This window comes from Echiichthys vipera, assembly GCF_963691815.1.
Source record: "Echiichthys vipera genome assembly, chromosome: 3".
Taxonomy (NCBI): domain Eukaryota; kingdom Metazoa; phylum Chordata; class Actinopteri; order Perciformes; family Trachinidae; genus Echiichthys; species Echiichthys vipera.
The window spans coordinates 446,332-463,831 of NC_139828.1; the positions used below are offsets into that span (position 1 = coordinate 446,332).

The 17,500-nt window shown below is 50.5% G+C and overlaps 2 protein-coding genes across 3 annotated transcripts in view; both read left to right on the forward strand.

Moving 5' to 3' along the window:
- Positions 1-8,808, forward strand: part of ptbp1b (polypyrimidine tract binding protein 1b) — a 15,658-nt gene extending 6,850 nt beyond the window's left edge. For both annotated transcript variants that reach the window (XM_083940616.1, XM_083940617.1), the window contains exons 6-15: positions 32-169; positions 372-482; positions 1,205-1,394; positions 2,088-2,156; positions 2,765-2,904; positions 4,321-4,354; positions 4,496-4,588; positions 5,899-6,115; positions 6,247-6,324; positions 7,050-8,808. In XM_083940616.1, coding sequence (XP_083796742.1) covers positions 32-169; positions 372-482; positions 1,205-1,394; positions 2,088-2,156; positions 2,765-2,904; positions 4,321-4,354; positions 4,496-4,588; positions 5,899-6,115; positions 6,247-6,324; positions 7,050-7,182 — 1,203 coding nt within the window. In that variant the 3' untranslated portion in view covers positions 7,183-8,808. The remainder of the gene's footprint in view (positions 1-31; positions 170-371; positions 483-1,204; positions 1,395-2,087; positions 2,157-2,764; positions 2,905-4,320; positions 4,355-4,495; positions 4,589-5,898; positions 6,116-6,246; positions 6,325-7,049) is intronic.
- An 8,529-nt stretch (positions 8,809-17,337) lies between these two features.
- LOC310966828 (ephrin-A2-like) overlaps positions 17,338-17,500 on the forward strand; it is a gene marked incomplete at both ends in the record, with an annotated part of 28,132 nt that continues 27,969 nt past the window's right edge. Inside the window, one exon of the mRNA XM_083940756.1 lies at positions 17,338-17,500. This exon is cut by the window's right edge and continues 1 nt beyond it. Coding sequence (XP_083796882.1) covers positions 17,338-17,500 — 163 coding nt within the window.

Below are 17,500 nucleotides of genomic sequence, written 5' to 3' on the forward strand. Positions count from 1 at the left end.
TAGCCACAGTTAGCATGTGTTGTGTCCTCAGAGGGCCCAGGCAGCTCTCCGGGCTCTCACTTCCTCTCACGTGGACATGGCGGCGGTGGCGGTCGCGGCCCCAAGCACCGTGCTGAGGGTGGTGGTGGAGAACCTGGTCTACCCGGTCACTCTGGACGCCCTCTGCCAGGTAAAGCACACCCAAAGGTCACGGTTCAGGGTTCAGGGTGGGTTCAGGGTCCTGGGGTCCTGGGGTCCGGGCGGGTTCAGGGTCCTGGGGTCCGGGCGGGTTCAGGGTCCTGGGGTCCGGGTGGGTTCAGGGTCCGGGGGTCCTGGGGTCCGGGTGGGTTCAGGGTCCTGGGGTCCGGTGTTGACGCGTCCTCTCCCCTCAGATCTTCTCTAAGTTCGGCACCGTGCTGCGGATCATCGTCTTCACCAAGAACAGCCAGTTCCAGGCGCTGCTGCAGTATCCAGACGGGGCGTCAGCACAGTCAGCCAAGCTGGTGAGAGCACACACACACACAGACAGACACACACACACACACACACACACACACACACAGACACACGCACGCACGCACGCACAGGGACACACACACACACACACACACACACACACACAGGGACACACACACACACACACACACACACACACACACACACAGAGAGAGACACAGACACACACACACACACACACACACACACACACAGGGACACACAGACAGAGACACAGAGAGACACACACACACACACACACACACACACACACACAGGGACACACACACACACACACACACACAGAGAGACACAGACACACACACACACACACACACACACACACACACACACAGAGACACAGAGAGACACACTCAGACTGGGTATATTATATATATTATAATGTGTGTGTGTGTGTGTCTGTGTGTGTATGTGTGTGTGAGTGTGTCCCTGTGTGAGTGTGTCCCTGTGTGTGTGTGTCCCTGTGTGTGTGTGTGTGTGTGTGTGTGTGTGTGTGTGTGTGTGTGTGTATGTGTGTGTGTGTGTCCGTGTGTGTGTGTGTGTGTCCCTGTGTGTGTCCCTGTGTGTGTGTGTGTGTGTGTGTGTGTGTGTGTGTGTGTGTGTGTGTGTGTGTGTGTGTGTGTGTGTGTGTGTGTGTGTGTGTGTGTGTGTGTGTGTGTGTGTGTGTGTGTGTGTGTGTGTGTGTGTGTGTGTGTGTGTGTGTGTGTAGTCTCTGGATGGACAGAACATCTATAATGGCTGCTGTACTCTGAGGATCAGCTTCTCCAAACTCACGAGTCTCAACGTCAAGTTCAACAACGAGAAGAGTCGTGACTTCACCCGCCCGGACCTGCCCAGCGGGGACAGCCAGCCCGCCGCCGCCGCCGCCATGGAGCACGCCGCCATGGCCACGGCCTACAGTGAGTCACACACGAGACGCCGCACCTGTCACCTGTGACCTGTGACCTGTCACCTGTGACCTGTCACCTGTCACCTGTCACCTGTCACCTGTGACCTGTGACCTGTCACCGGTGACCTGTGACCTGTCACCTGTCACCTGTGACCTGTGACCTGTCACCTGTGAGCTGTCACCTGTCACCTGTGACCTGTCACCTGTCACCTGTGACCTGTCACCTGTCACCTGTCACCTGTGACCTATGACCTGTCCCCTGTGACCTGTCACCTGTCACCTGTGACCTGTCACCTGTGACCTATGACCTGTCCCCTGTGACCTGTGACCTGTCACCTGTGACCTGTCACCTGTCACCTGTCACCTGTCACCTGTCACCTATGACCTGTCACCTGTCACCTGTCACCTGTCACCTGTGACCTGTCACCTGTCACCTGTCACCTGTGACCTATGACCTGTCCCCTGTGACCTGTGACCTGTCACCTGTGACCTGTCACCTGTCACCTGTCACCTGTCACCCGTCCCCTGTCACCTGTCACCTGTCACCTGTGAGCTGTCATCTGTCACCTGTGACCTGTCACCTGTCACCTGTCCCCTGTCACCTGTCACCTGTCACCTGTCCCCTGTCACCTGTCACCTGTCACCTGTCACCTGTGAGCGTGTCCTCTGAGCTCAGCTGTGTCTGCTTCTCTGTCCTCTGCAGCTCCAGGGATCATCTCAGCCGGGCCGTACGGCGCCCACGCCTTCCAGCCCGCCTTCAACCTGCAGCCAGGTGAGCACGCCCCTCACCTGTCTGTCCTCACCTGGCTGTGTCTCACCTGTCTCACCTGTCTGTGTCTCACTTGTCTGTGTCTCACCTGTCTCACCTGTCTGTGTCTCACCTGTCTGTGTCTCACCCGTCTCACCTGTCTGTGTCTCACCTGTCTTTGTCTCACCTGGCTGTGTCTCACCTGTCTCACCTGTCTGTGTCTCACCCGTCTCACCTGTCTGTGTCTCACCTGTCTCACCTGTCTGTGTCTCACCTGTCTCACCTGTCTGTGTCTCACCTGTCTTTGTCTCACATGTCTGTGTCTCACCTGCCTGTGTCTCACCTGTCTCACCTGTCTGTGTCTCACCTGTCTTTGTCTCACCTGGCTGTGTCTCACCCGTCTCACCTGTCTGTGTCTCACCTGTCTCATCTGTCTGTGTCTCACCTGTCTCACCTGTCTGTGTCTCACCTGTCTGTGTCTCACCTGGCTGTGTCTCACCTGTCTCACCTGTCTGTGTCTCACCCGTCTGTGTCTCACATGTCTGTGTCTCACCTGTCTCACCCCCCTAACCCCCCATAAACACCTGTAAAGTGTGTCCAGTTGTGGTCTCATTGGTGTCTCTGGTCTCCAGTGTCCCCCCACTACCCCGGCCTGGTCCCGGCTCTGCCCGGAGGCCTGGCGTCCCTGTCCCTCCCCGGGGCCGCCAGGCTGGGCTTCCCCCACGTCTCCGCCGGAGTGTCTGTCCTGCTGGTCAGCAACCTGAACCCCGAGGTGAGTCCTGAACCCCGAGGTGAGTCCTGAACCCGAGGTGAGTCCTGACCCCCGAGGTGAGTCCTGAACCCGAGGTGAGTCCTGAACCCTGAGGTGAGTCCTGACCCCCGAGGTGAGTCCTGAACCAGAGGTGAGTCCTGAACCCCGAGGTGAGTCCTGAACCCGAGGTGAGTCCTGAACCCCGAGGTGAGTCCTGAACCCCGAGGTGAGTCCGCCCCTGGGGTTCAGACCGAGGTGAGTCCTGAACCCCGAGGTGAGTCCTGAACCCCGAGGTGAGTCCTGAACCCTGAGGTGAGTCCTGAACCCTGAGGTGAGTCCTGAACCCAGAGGTGAGTCCTGAACCCAGAGGTGAGTCCTGAACCCCGAGGTGAGTCCTGAACCCCGAGGTGAGTCCTGAACCCCGAGGTGAGTCCTGAACCCCGAGGTGAGTCCTGAACCCCGGGGTGAGTCCTGAACCCCGAGGTGAGTCCTGAACCCAGAGGTGAGTCCTGAACCCAGAGGTGAGTCCTGAACCCCGAGGTGAGTCCTGAACCCAGAGGTGAGTCCTGAACCCCGAGGTGAGTCCTGAACCCCGAGGTGAGTCCTGAACCCCGAGGTGAGTCCTGAACCCCGAGGTGAGTCCTGAACCCCGAGGTGAGTCCTGAACCCCGGGGTGAGTCCTGAACCCCGAGGTGAGTCCTGAACCCAGAGGTGAGTCCTGAACCCAGAGGTGAGTCCTGAACCCCGAGGTGAGTCCTGAACCCAGAGGTGAGTCCTGAACCCCGAGGTGAGTCCTGAACCCAGAGGTGAGTCCTGAACCCAGAGGTGAGTCCTGAACCCCGAGGTGAGTCCTGAACCCAGAGGTGAGTCCTGAACCCCGAGGTGAGTCCTGAACCCCGAGGTGAGTCCTGAACCCCGAGGTGAGTCCTGAACCCCGAGGTGAGTCCTGAACCCCGAGGTGAGTCCTGAACCCCGAGGTGAGTCCTGAACCCCGAGGTGAGTCCTGAACCCTGGGGTGAGTCCTGAACCCCGAGGTCAGTCCTGAACCCCGAGGTGAGTCTGCTCCCGGTCTGAACCCTGGGGTGAGTCCGCCCCTGGGGTTCAGACCGAGGTGAGTCCGCCCCCTGTCCTGGTCCTGGTCCTGGTCCTGGTCCTGGTCCCGGTCCTGGTCCTGGTCCTGGTCCTGGTCTGGACGCAGACGCCGCGAGGCCACTTCATAACCTGCTCCTCTGTTTGTTCTTATTGAAGCACTTTTGTGCCGTTGTCATGGAAACTTCATATTTAATAAACATATTTAAATATGATTTTGTTTTATCGTGATTCACCTCCTGACCCCCCCCCCCCGTCTTTTTCTCCCTCTGTTGCCGTGGAAACGCGCTGGCCCCTCCCACTTCTGTCCTGCTCCTCTGTTGCCGTGGAAACGCCTCGTCTCCACAGAGGGTCACGCCCCACGGCCTCTTCATTCTCTTCGGTACGTCCTCACTCGCCTCTTATTTTGAAAGGGTTCTGACTTCCTGTTTGTTTTTTTTACTTCCTGTTTGTTTGTTTTTTACTTCCTGTTGTGCGTGTGTTCGAGTCCCGCTCACACACTGTAACCCCTCCCTGTGTTCAGGTGTTTACGGCGACGTGATGAGGGTGAAGATCCTGTTCAACAAGAAGGAGAACGCTCTGGTCCAGATGTCCGACTGCACCCAGGCCCAGCTAGGTACCCTGCTCCGGGCGGCTCCACGCCACCCACGCACGTGGCCCCACGCACGTGTCCCCACTGCGACTCGGCCCAGACCCCTCCCCCCGAGCTCGCCTCCTAACCACACGCCCCTCAGACGCGTCTCTGCGTTAGTTTACGATGCTAAAAACACACGGCTAACGTATGCTAACAGGCGTTGGCTCAGACTAGCGGAGGCTGCTGATGGAACATCCTCCAGCGGCGCCTGCAGTGACTCAGAGACTGCGTCAGAGCGGGTCCTGGACCTTGAGTCCACGTCAGAGTCGTGTTCAGTTCTAACTTCACCTCATTAACGTCCGACCTGCAGAACGACTCCAGCTGAGTCTGAGCCAATCATCTGTGCCGTTACTGTGAGGCTGCAGAGTTAGCTTAGCTTAGCTTAGCTTAGCACAAAGACTGGAGGCAGCGGACACAACCCCACTCAGACTCAGGCTCAGACCTCAGACCTCAGACTCAGGCCTCAGACTCAGGCCTCAGACTCAGACCTCAGACTCAGGACTCAGGCTCAGGCTCAGGCTCAGACCTCAGACTCAGACCTCAGACTCAGACTCAGGACTCAGGCTCAGACTCAGGACTCAGGACTCAGACTCAGACCTCAGACTCAGGCTCAGACCTCAGACTCAGGCTCAGACTCAGAATCAGACCTCAGACTCAGACTCAGACCTCAGACTCAGGCCTCAGACTCAGTCCTCAGACTCAGACCTCAGACTCAGACTCAGACCTCAGACTCAGACCTCAGACTCAGACCTCAGACTCAGGCTCAGACTCAGACTCAGGCCTCAGACCCAGGCCCAGACCTCAGACCTCAGACTCAGACCCCAGACTCAGACCTCAGACTCAGGACTCAGACTCAGACCTCAGACTCAGACCTCAGACTCAGACCTCAGACTCAGACCTCAGACTCAGACCCCAGACTCAGACCTCAGACTCAGACCCCAGACTCAGACTCAGACCTCAGACCTCAGACTCAGACCTCAGACCTCAGACTCAGACCTCAGACCTCAGACTCAGACTGTTCGTGTGTCGCCTTCTGTGACGGACCAAACTAAACCGTCCAAACGTGGTTTCTGCCCTGAACTGTGACCTGCAGGTAAAATCATCCTCTGCTCAGCTCCTGATCACAGCAGCTGTGGAGATGTTGTTTCTGTGTGACTGTAAATAACAAACATGATGTTCACTTTAAAAACCTGCCCTCAGGGAAACTGGGGTTCAGTGAAGCTCTCGTCATGAACGTTGTCGTCGTGTTGCTTCGGTTCACTGTGGATGAATGTGCTCTCTGTCCTCCGCAGCCATGAGCCACCTGAGCGGCCAGCAGCTGCACGGGAAGCCTCTGCGCATCACGCCGTCCAAACACACCAGTGTGCAGCTCCCCCGTGAGGGCCACGAGGACCAGGGCCTGACCAAAGACTACAGCAACTCCCCCCTGCACCGCTTCAAGAAACCCGGCTCCAAGAACTACTCCAACATCTTCCCGCCCTCCGCCACCCTACACCTCTCCAACATCCCGTGAGTCCTCCACCCGCAGGAGCGCCGTCACCACGCTGCACGCCACGCTGCACGCCACGCTGCACGCCACGCTGCACGCCAGGCCGCTACGTCCCTTTAATGCTAATGCTAATGTTCCTTTGTGTTTGCAGCCCGTCTGTGGTCGAGGATGAACTCAAGATGCTGTTTTCCACCTCAGGGGCCACGGTCAAAGCCTTCAAGTTCTTCCAGTGAGTCCCCCGTGAACGCCTCTGCTCCCAGAGCCTCGTTCATGAAGCCCGGGGTCCCTGTCCTGTGTCCTGGTCCTGTGTCCTGTGTCCCTGTCCTGTGTCCTGGTCCTGTGTCCTGTGTCCCTGTCCTGTGTCCTGTGTCCCTGTCCTGTGTCCCTGTCCTGTGTCCTGTGTCCCTGTCCCGTCCTGTGTCCTGTCCTGTGTCCTGTGTCCCTGTCCTGTGTCCCTGTCCTGTGTCCTGTGTCCCTGTCCTGTGTCCCTGTCCTGGTCCTGTGTCCCTGTCCTGTGTCCTGTGTCCTGTGTCCTGTCCTGTGTCTGTGTCCCTGTCCTGTGTCCCTGTCCTGTGTCCTGTCCTGTGTCCCTGTCCTGTGTCCTGTGTCCCTGTCCTGTGTCCCTGTCCTGTGTCCTGTGTCCCTGTCCTGTGTCCTGTGTCCCTGTCCTGTGTCCCTGTCCTGTGTCCTGTCCTGTGTCCTGTGTCCCTGTCCTGTGTCCCTGTCCTGGTCCTGTGTCCCTGTCCTGTGTCCCTGTCCTGTGTCCCTGTCCTGTGTCCCTGTCCTGTGTCCCTGTCCTGTGTCCCTGTCCTGTGTCCTGTGTCCCTGTCCTGTCCTGTGTCCCTGTCCTGTGTCCCTGTCCTGTGTCCTGTGTCCCTGTCCCGTGTCCCTGTCCTGTGTCCTGTGTCCTTCCCTTCACCAACGTCTGAAACCTTCTGTTGACGTCTCTTTCAGGAAGGACCACAAGATGGCTCTGATCCAGATGGGCTCGGTGGAGGAGGCCATCGAGTCCCTCATCGAGTTCCACAACCACGACCTGGGAGAGAACCACCACCTGCGTGTCTCCTTCTCCAAGTCCTCCATCTGAGCCTGGGAGCGCACCGTGATGGTGTCCTCCACTACACTCCCATCATTCCAACGCACGTCTGCAGAAACCCCCGTGGCGTCTGGGCGCTCTTCAACTGTCGTCTCCGCCTTCACAGAGGATTAGGGTCATTTTCAGAGTCCTGGACCAAGTCGCCATTTTGGATTCCATCTCCGAGTCCAGAGACTAAAGTCAGAATCCTGAGGGCGTCGGGGTTTTCGGACCAAACCCAGTTTGAGCGCCGGCGTCCTCGTGAAGTTTCAGCCACTCTTGCCTTTTGACTTTAATCCCGAGGCGTTAAAGTCGGCCTTCGTACGCGTGTGTCACAGGAACGCTGACTCAACGTCCTCAAATTCAAACTTCATTAACTCAGAATTCTGCCTTTAATCTCAGATCCCCAGTTTCCCTCGTGCTCCTGATCCTCTCGTCTACGGCGACCCCGTCACACCGGCGTGCTCTCTGACAGCGCGTGGAGCGTGCTGAACGCTTCCTCACGCTGTCAGCGCTTTAAGGACGGCCTTCCTGTGACCCCTGTGCCTTACTGCTGGAGTCCCCCCCCCCCCCGCCCCGCCCACGCCCCGCCCCCCCCACGCCTCTGTAAATGGGCAAAGAGCAGGTTTACAGCTGACGACGGTTTACTGTTGCTGTGTTACTCGTGTTTCCTGTTTCCTGTGTGTGTTCTTGGTGTTTCCTTGGTTACTGCAGCGTCACACACGTGCGCTGAGTCAGCGGGTTTGCTGGTCTTTCCTTTTCTTCGTTGGTTTCTGTATTTTTCCTCGTATGCAATCACGTTTTATTCAAATCAGATATTGTAGCAATATTTTAATCATTCCTGAACTTTTACTCGTGTGGTTGTTTTTCGGCGCCGCGGCGTTTCTTCTGCCGGGCGCCGTTTTTGTTTCTGTCGTGTTCTGTTGTCGGTGTGTGAATCACGGCGTTCGCCCGTCTCTCCTCTCTCAACGGTTTTATTTATGCGTGTGTGATCCACTACAGCTGAAACCAAAAACGGCCTTCTACACGCGGACGAGCGCCCGCCTCAGGTTTCTGCTGTTCAGGACTTAAACAGACGAGACGATGAACGGGTTCAGGCTCGCACGGCGTTTTTCCTGTGGGAATGTTTTTATTCACTTCTCAACCGCTTCACTGGATTCAGCCGCCGCTGCGACTTCAGTCCAAACCAGACGTAACGTGGAGTGCCTTCAGCGCGGTGCCGGGCGGACGTCAGGTGTCGAGTCCTGGAGTTCGACGGAGAAGACGCCGCGCGGCCGTCACGACGTCCTGAACCCGAAGGTGCTGGTTTGGTTTCTCTGTGTCTTAATGTTATTATGTCGACATTCCAGCCGCTCAGACGTGCGCCTGAAGCCCCGCCCCCTGACCTGAGGGGTCCTCTGAGTCGTGATGCATTCAAAGACACCTGGGAGGTTTGTAGATGAGTTCTGTCGCTTCAGGACCAAACAGAAGCGAGGTCCGGACTCATCAGAGGCCTGGATCTGGACTCACATCAGGCCCTGCTTTCAAACCGTGTCCCAGATGTGAAACGTTGTAAACCGACCTGGTGGCGTGGCACGGACGCACGCTGTGTACACGTGTCCGCCGACGCCGTGAACGAGTCCCTCAGAAATAAAGAGTTCTGTGGTCAGACCAAGTGTCCGAGTCCGTGTTGTTTCTCTGCAGGTGAACATTTTTCTGCTGTCGTCAACTTTCACTGGGGGTGAGTCTGCACAACAAGCCCCGCCCCCAGCGTCCTGTGTGCTCCAATCAGGAGGCTGGGTCAGCGTCAGGTCTCTGAGTGTCCACTAGGGGCAGGTTTCATGTTAAACACGTTTACACAGCATCATTAAAGCTGTTTAAGGACAAAAGAACATTCTGGTCTGTGTTTAGATCAGGTCTCCATGACAACACTGAGGGGGAGGGGCTAGTTTTTATTTGATTGGAGGTTAAAGTTCATGAATAATTAGGGGCGTGGCCTCTTGAGTGACAGCTAGCCTCTGGCCCTCACTTCTCCTCAAAGGTAAACGTCAGCCAGATGGATGTACGCCCCTCCCCCCAACGTCACATACATGCCCTTTTATGGTCAGAGGAAAAGAGGCGGAGTCAAAGTCTGACAGATGGAGACACAGACACACACACACAGACACACATGCACACACACAGACAGACACACACACACACGCACAGACACACACACACAGAGACGCGCACACACACGCACGCACAGACACACACACACACACACGGTCCATTGAACGCCTCCTGCAGAGACTCGTCTCCTTGACGAAGGACAAACGCAGCAGGACGCCGTCGTGGTTAAAGGCTCCTCCGTCCAATCAGAGGTCACCTCTGACAGGCCGGCCTGTGATTGGTCGACAGGATGAGGTCACCTGTGATTGGTCGACAGGATGAAGTCACCTGTGATTGGTCGACAGGATGAGGTCACATGTTCATCCACGGGTTCAGATGATTTAAAGATTCATCCAAGTTCAACGCTTACATGCTCCAGGTGTTAGCTCCAGATGCTAGCTCCAGATGCTAGCTCCAGGTGTTAGCTCCAGATGTTAGCTCCAGATGTTAGCTCCAGGTGTTAGCTCCAGATGCTAGCTCCAGGTGTTAGCTCCAGATGTTAGCTCCAGGTGTTAGCTCCAGATGCTAGCTCCAGGTGTTAGCTCCAGATGTTAGCTCCAGGTGTTAGCTCCAGGTGTTAGCTCCAGATGCTAGCTCCAGGTGTTAGCTCCAGATGCTAGCTCCAGGTGTTAGCTCCAGATGTTAGCTCCAGGTGTTAGCTCCAGGTGTTAGCTCCAGATGTTAGCTCCAGATGTTAGCTCCAGGTGTTAGCTCCAGGTGTTAGCTGCAGATGTTAGCTCCAGGTGTTAGCTCCAGGTGTTAGCTCCAGGTGTTAGCTCCAGATGTTAGCTCCAGGTGTTAGCTCCAGGTGTTAGCTGCAGATGTTAGCTCCAGATGTTAGCTCCAGGTGTTAGCTGCAGATGTTAGCTCCAGGTGTTAGCTCCAGGTGTTAGCTCCAGATGTAAACAGAGCAGGTGATGTACTCTCGCTCTCTCTCTCAAACCACTTAACCTTCACTTAACCCTCATCTCTTTATGAAAAACAAACCACTTAACCATCACTTTAGTGTTCTAAACTTAACCGTCTCCTTTAGAGACTAAACTTAACCGTCTCCTTTAGAGACTAAACTTAACCGTCTCCTTTAGAGACTAAACTTAACCGTCTCCTTTAGAGACTAAACTTAACCGTCTCCTTTAGTGTCTAAACTTAACCGTCTCCTTTAGTGACTAAACTTAACCGTCTCCTTTAGTGACTAAACTTAACCGTCTCCTTTAGAGACTAAACTTAACCGTCTCCTTTAGTGTCTAAACTTAACCGTCTCCTTTAGTGACTAAACTTAACCGTCTCCTTTAGAGACTAAACTTAACCGTCTCCTTTAGTGTCTAAACTTAACCGTCTCCTTTAGAGACTAAACTTAACCGTCTCCTTTAGAGACTAAACTTAACCGTCTCCTTTAGAGACTAAACTTAACCGTCTCCTTTAGTGACTAAACTTAACCGTCTCCTTTAGAGACTAAACTTAACCGTCACCTTTAGTGACTAAACTTAACCGTCTCCTTTAGTGACTAAACTTAACCGTCTCCTTTAGAGACTAAACTTAACCGTCTCCTTTAGTGACTAAACTTAACCGTCTCCTTTAGAGACTAAACTTAACCGTCTCCTTTAGTGACTAAACTTAACCGTCTCCTTTAGAGACTAAACTTAACCGTCTCCTTTAGAGACTAAACTTAACCGTCTCCTTTAGTGACTAAACTTAACCGTCTCCTTTAGAGTCTAAACTTAACCGTCTCCTTTAGAGACTAAACTTAACCGTCTCCTTTAGTGTCTAAACTTAACCGTCTCCTTTAGAGACTAAACTTAACCGTCTCCTTTAGTGTCTAAACTTAACCGTCTCCTTTAGAGTCTAAACTTAACCGTCTCCTTTAGAGACTAAACTTAACCGTCTCCTTTAGTGACTAAACTTAACCGTCTCCTTTAGAGACTAAACTTAACCGTCTCCTTTAGAGACTAAACTTAACCGTCTCCTTTAGAGACTAAACTTAACCGTCTCCTTTAGAGACTAAACTTAACCGTCTCCTTTAGTGACTAAACTTAACCGTCTCCTTTAGTGACTAAACTTAACCGTCTCCTTTAGAGACTAAACTTAACCGTCTCCTTTAGAGACTAAACTTAACCGTCTCCTTTAGTGACTAAACTTAACCGTCTCCTTTAGAGTCTAAACTTAACCGTCTCCTTTAGAGACTAAACTTAACCGTCTCCTTTAGAGACTAAACTTAACCGTCTCCTTTAGTGACTAAACTTAACCGTCTCCTTTAGAGACTAAACTTAACCGTCTCCTTCAGAGACTAAACTTAACCGTCTCCTTTAGTGACTAAACTTAACCGTCTCCTTTAGAGACTAAACTTAACCGTCTCCTTTAGTGACTAAACTTAACCGTCTCCTTTAGTGTCTAAACTTAACCGTCTCCTTTAGTGACTAAACTTAACCGTCTCCTTTAGTGTCTAAACTTAACCGTCTCCTTTAGTGACTAAACTTAACCGTCTCCTTTAGAGTCTAAACTTAACCGTCTCCTTTAGTGACTAAACTTAACCGTCTCCTTTAGAGACTAAACTTAACCGTCTCCTTTAGAGACTAAACTTAACCGTCTCCTTTAGTGTCTAAACTTAACCGTCTCCTTTAGTGACTAAACTTAACCGTCTCCTTTAGTGTCTAAACTTAACCGTCTCCTTTAGTGACTAAACTTAACCGTCTCCTTTAGTGTCTAAACTTAACCGTCTCCTTTAGAGACTAAACTTAACCGTCTCCTTTAGAGACTAAACTTAACCGTCTCCTTTAGTGTCTAAACTTAACCGTCTCCTTTAGAGACTAAACTTAACCGTCTCCTTCAGAGACTAAACTTAACCGTCTCCTTTAGTGTCTAAACTTAACCGTCTCCTTTAGAGACTAAACTTAACCGTCTCCTTTAGAGACTAAACTTAACCGTCTCCTTTAGAGACTAAACTTAACCGTCTCCTTTAGTGTCTAAACTTAACCGTCTCCTTTAGTGACTAAACTTAACCGTCTCCTTTAGAGTCTAAACTTAACCGTCTCCTTCAGAGACTAAACTTAACCGTCTCCTTTAGTGTCTAAACTTAACCGTCTCCTTTAGAGACTAAACTTAACCGTCTCCTTCAGAGACTAAACTTAACCGTCTCCTTTAGTGTCTAAACTTAACCGTCTCCTTTAGAGACTAAACTTAACCGTCTCCTTTAGAGACTAAACTTAACCGTCTCCTTTAGAGACTAAACTTAACCGTCTCCTTTAGAGACTAAACTTAACGGTCTCCTTTAGAGACTAAACTTAACCGTCTCCTTTAGTGTCTAAACTTAACCGTCTCCTTTAGTGACTAAACTTAACCGTCTCCTTTAGAGTCTAAACTTAACCGTCTCCTTTAGTGACTAAACTTAACCGTCTCCTTTAGAGACTAAACTTAACCGTCTCCTTTAGTGTCTAAACTTAACCGTCTCCTTTAGTGACTAAACTTAACCGTCTCCTTTAGTGTCTAAACTTAACCGTCTCCTTTAGAGACTAAACTTAACCGTCTCCTTTAGTGTCTAAACTTAACCGTCTCCTTTAGAGACTAAACTTAACCGTCTCCTTCAGAGACTAAACTTAACCGTCTCCTTTAGTGTCTAAACTTAACCGTCTCCTTTAGAGACTAAACTTAACCGTCTCCTTTAGAGACTAAACTTAACCGTCTCCTTTAGAGACTAAACTTAACCGTCTCCTTTAGAGACTAAACTTAACGGTCTCCTTTAGAGACTAAACTTAACCGTCTCCTTTAGTGTCTAAACTTAACCGTCTCCTTTAGTGACTAAACTTAACCGTCTCCTTTAGAGACTAAACTTAACCGTCTCCTTTAGTGTCTAAACTTAACCGTCTCCTTTAGAGACTAAACTTAACCGTCTCCTTTAGAGTCTAAACTTAACCGTCTCCTTTAGTGACTAAACTTAACCGTCTCCTTTAGAGACTAAACTTAACCGTCTCCTTTAGTGACTAAACTTAACCGTCTCCATTAGTGACTAAACTTAACCGTCACCTTTAGTGTCTAAACTTAACCGTCTCCTTTAGAGACTAAACTTAACCGTCTCCTTTAGAGTCTAAACTTAACCGTCTCCTTTAGTGACTAAACTTAACCGTCTCCTTTAGAGACTAAACTTAACCGTCTCCTTTAGAGACTAAACTTAACCGTCTCCTTTAGTGTCTAAACTTAACCGTCTCCTTTAGTGACTAAACTTAACCGTCTCCTTTAGTGTCTAAACTTAACCGTCTCCTTTAGTGTCTAAACTTAACCGTCTCCTTTAGAGACTAAACTTAACCGTCTCCTTTAGTGACTAAACTTAACCGTCTCCTTTAGTGTCTAAACTTAACCGTCTCCTTTAGTGTCTAAACTTAACCGTCTCCTTTAGTGTCTACACTTAACCGTCTCCTTTAGAGACTAAACTTAACCGTCTCCTTTAGAGACTAAACTTAACCGTCTCCTTTAGTGACTAAACTTAACCGTCTCCTTTAGAGACTAAACTTAACCGTCTCCTTTAGTGACTAAACTTAACCGTCTCCTTTAGTGTCTAAACTTAACCGTCTCCTTTAGTGACTAAACTTAACCGTCTCCTTTAGAGACTAAACTTAACCGTCTCCTTTAGAGACTAAACTTAACCGTCTCCTTTAGTGTCTAAACTTAACCGTCTCCTTTAGAGACTAAACTTAACCGTCTCCTTTAGTGTCTACACTTAACCGTCTCCTTTAGAGACTAAACTTAACCGTCTCCTTTAGAGACTAAACTTAACCGTCTCCTTTAGTGACTAAACTTAACCGTCTCCTTTAGAGACTAAACTTAACCGTCTCCTTTAGAGACTAAACTTAACCGTCTCCTTTAGTGTCTAAACTTAACCGTCTCCTTTAGAGACTAAACTTAACCGTCTCCTTTAGAGACTAAACTTAACCGTCTCCTTTAGTGTCTAAACTTAACCGTCTCCTTTAGAGACTAAACTTAACCGTCTCCTTTAGAGACTAAACTTAACCGTCACCTTTAGAGACTAAACTTAACCGTCTCCTTTAGAGACTAAACTTAACCGTCTCCTTTAGTGTCTAAACTTAACCGTCTCCTTTAGAGACTAAACTTAACCGTCACCTTTAGAGACTAAACTTAACCGTCTCCTTTAGAGACTAAACTTAACCGTCTCCTTTAGTGTCTAAACTTAACCGTCTCCTTTAGAGTCTAAACTTAACCGTCTCCTTTAGTGTCTAAACTTAACCGTCTCCTTTAGAGACTAAACTTAACCGTCTCCTTTAGAGACTAAACTTAACCGTCTCCTTTAGTGTCTACACTTAACCGTCTCCTTTAGTGTCTAAACTTAACCGTCTCCTTTAGAGACTAAACTTAACCGTCTCCTTTAGTGACTAAACTTAACCGTCTCCTTTAGAGACTAAACTTAACCGTCTCCTTTAGTGTCTAAACTTAACCGTCTCCTTTAGAGACTAAACTTAACCGTCTCCTTTAGTGGTCTTAACTTAACCGTCTCCTTTAGAGTCTAAACTTAACCGTCTCCTTTAGAGACTAAACTTAACCATCTCCTTTAGTGGTCTTAACTTAACCGTCTCCTTTAGAGTCTAAACTTAACCGTCTCCTTTAGTGTCTAAACTTAACCGTCTCCTTTAGTGGTCTTAACTTAACCGTCTCCTTTAGTGACTAAACTTAACCGTCTCCTTTAGTGGTCTTAACTTAACCGTCTCCTTTAGAGTCTAAACTTAACCGTCTCCTTTAGTGTCTAAACTTAACCGTCTCCTTTAGAGACTAAACTTAACCGTCTCCTTTAGTGGTCTTAACTTAACCGTCTCCTTTAGAGACTAAACTTAACCGTCTCCTTTAGTGACTAAACTTAACCGTCTCCTTTAGTGTCTAAACTTAACCGTCTCCTTTAGAGACTAAACTTAACCGTCTCCTTTAGTGGTCTTAACTTAACCGTCTCCTTTAGAGTCTAAACTTAACCGTCTCCTTTAGTGTCTAAACTTAACCGTCTCCTTTAGAGACTAAACTTAACCATCTCCTTTAGTGGTCTTAACTTAACCGTCTCCTTTAGAGTCTAAACTTAACCGTCTCCTTTAGTGTCTAAACTTAACCGTCTCCTTTAGTGGTCTTAACTTAACCGTCTCCTTTAGTGACTAAACTTAACCGTCTCCTTTAGTGGTCTAAACTTAACCGTCACCTTTAGTGTCTAAACTTAACCGTCTCCTTTAGTGGTCTAAACTTAACCGTCACCTTTAGAGACTAAACTTAACCGTCTCCTTTAGTGGTCTTAACTTAACCGTCTCCTTTAGAGTCTAAACTTAACCGTCTCCTTTAGTGTCTAAACTTAACCGTCTCCTTTAGTGACTAAACTTAACCGTCTCCTTTAGAGACTAAACTTAACCGTCTCCTTTAGTGACTAAACTTAACCGTCTCCTTTAGTGACTAAACTTAACCGTCTCCTTTAGTGACTAAACTTAACCGTCTCCTTTAGTGTCTAAACTTAACCGTCTCCTTTAGAGACTAAACTTAACCGTCTCCTTTAGTGGTCTTAACTTAACCGTCTCCTTTAGAGTCTAAACTTAACCGTCTCCTTTAGTGTCTAAACTTAACCGTCTCCTTTAGAGACTAAACTTAACCATCTCCTTTAGTGGTCTTAACTTAACCGTCTCCTTTAGAGTCTAAACTTAACCGTCTCCTTTAGTGTCTAAACTTAACCGTCTCCTTTAGTGGTCTTAACTTAACCGTCTCCTTTAGTGACTAAACTTAACCGTCTCCTTTAGTGGTCTTAACTTAACCGTCTCCTTTAGAGACTAAACTTAACCGTCTCCTTTAGTGACTAAACTTAACCGTCTCCTTTAGTGACTAAACTTAACCGTCTCCTTTAGAGTCTAAACTTAACCGTCACCTTTAGTGTCTAAACTTAACCGTCTCCTTTAGTGGTCTAAACTTAACCGTCACCTTTAGAGACTAAACTTAACCGTCTCCTTTAGTGGTCTTAACTTAACCGTCTCCTTTAGTGACTAAACTTAACCGTCTCCTTTAGAGTCTAAACTTAACCGTCTCCTTTAGTGTCTAAACTTAACCGTCTCCTTTAGAGACTAAACTTAACCGTCTCCTTTAGAGACTAAACTTAACCGTCTCCTTTAGTGACTAAACTTAACCGTCTCCTCTAGAGACTAAACTTAACCGTCTCCTTTAGAGACTAAACTTAACCGTCTCCTTTAGAGACTAAACTTAACCGTCTCCTTTAGAGTCTAAACTTAACCGTCTCCTTTAGTGTCTAAACTTAACCGTCTCCTTTAGTGACTAAACTTAACCGTCTCCTTTAGAGACTAAACTTAACCGTCTCCTTTAGTGGTCTTAACTTAACCGTCTCCTTTAGAGTCTAAACTTAACCGTCAGTGGGAGCAGAGGCTCCGCCCCCTGCAGCTGCACTCAGATCTCTTCGGGCTTTGACTCAAAAGCTTCTGCGGCTCCAACTTTCTTCTTTGTCCTGTTTGCAGCTCGGTTCAGCTCGGTTCAGCTCGGTTCAGCTCGGTTCAGCTCGGTTCAGCTCGGTTCTGCAGCGGCGGAACAAAGAGCGCTCATCACGGGAACTTTGAGTCCGGGAGCAGAGAGGAGATCCCGGGGAGAGCGGCTCTGCTGCGCGCTGACGCCGGGACCTGAGCTCCCAGAGCGGCAGGAGGTCTGAGGATCCTCGCGGGGCTGCGGGTCGGTGTCCCGGACTCTGCGGGTCGGTGTCCCGGACTCTGCGGGGCTGGGTTCCGGACTCTGCGGGGCTGGGTTCCGGGTCTCGCCGGCTCTGAGTGAGATCATGAAAGTTTGGTCCCGCCGGTCCCGGAGGCGGATGCGGACCCCGGTTCTCCCGGTTCCCTCCCGGTGAAGACTCTCGCTGCGCCTGCTGGGAAATATGAATTTTGCTTTTTGATCCAAAGAGGTTCCTCTCATCGGCGCGTGGACTCGGATGTGTCCTGGTCCTGGTCCTGGTCCCGGTCCTGGTCCTGGTTCCGGTTCTGGTTCTGGTCCCTGCAGCTGAAGACGGACGCGCGGATGTTCGGCGGGACGCAGCGCGCCGCGCCGCCGCTCACGGAGCTCCGCGGGCGGCCGCTGCCGCTGCTGCTGCTCGGCCTCCTGCTGCGGCTCTGCGCCGCCGTCACCGACGACCGGCTCCTCTCAGACCGGCACGCGGTCTACTGGAACAGCTCCAACCCCA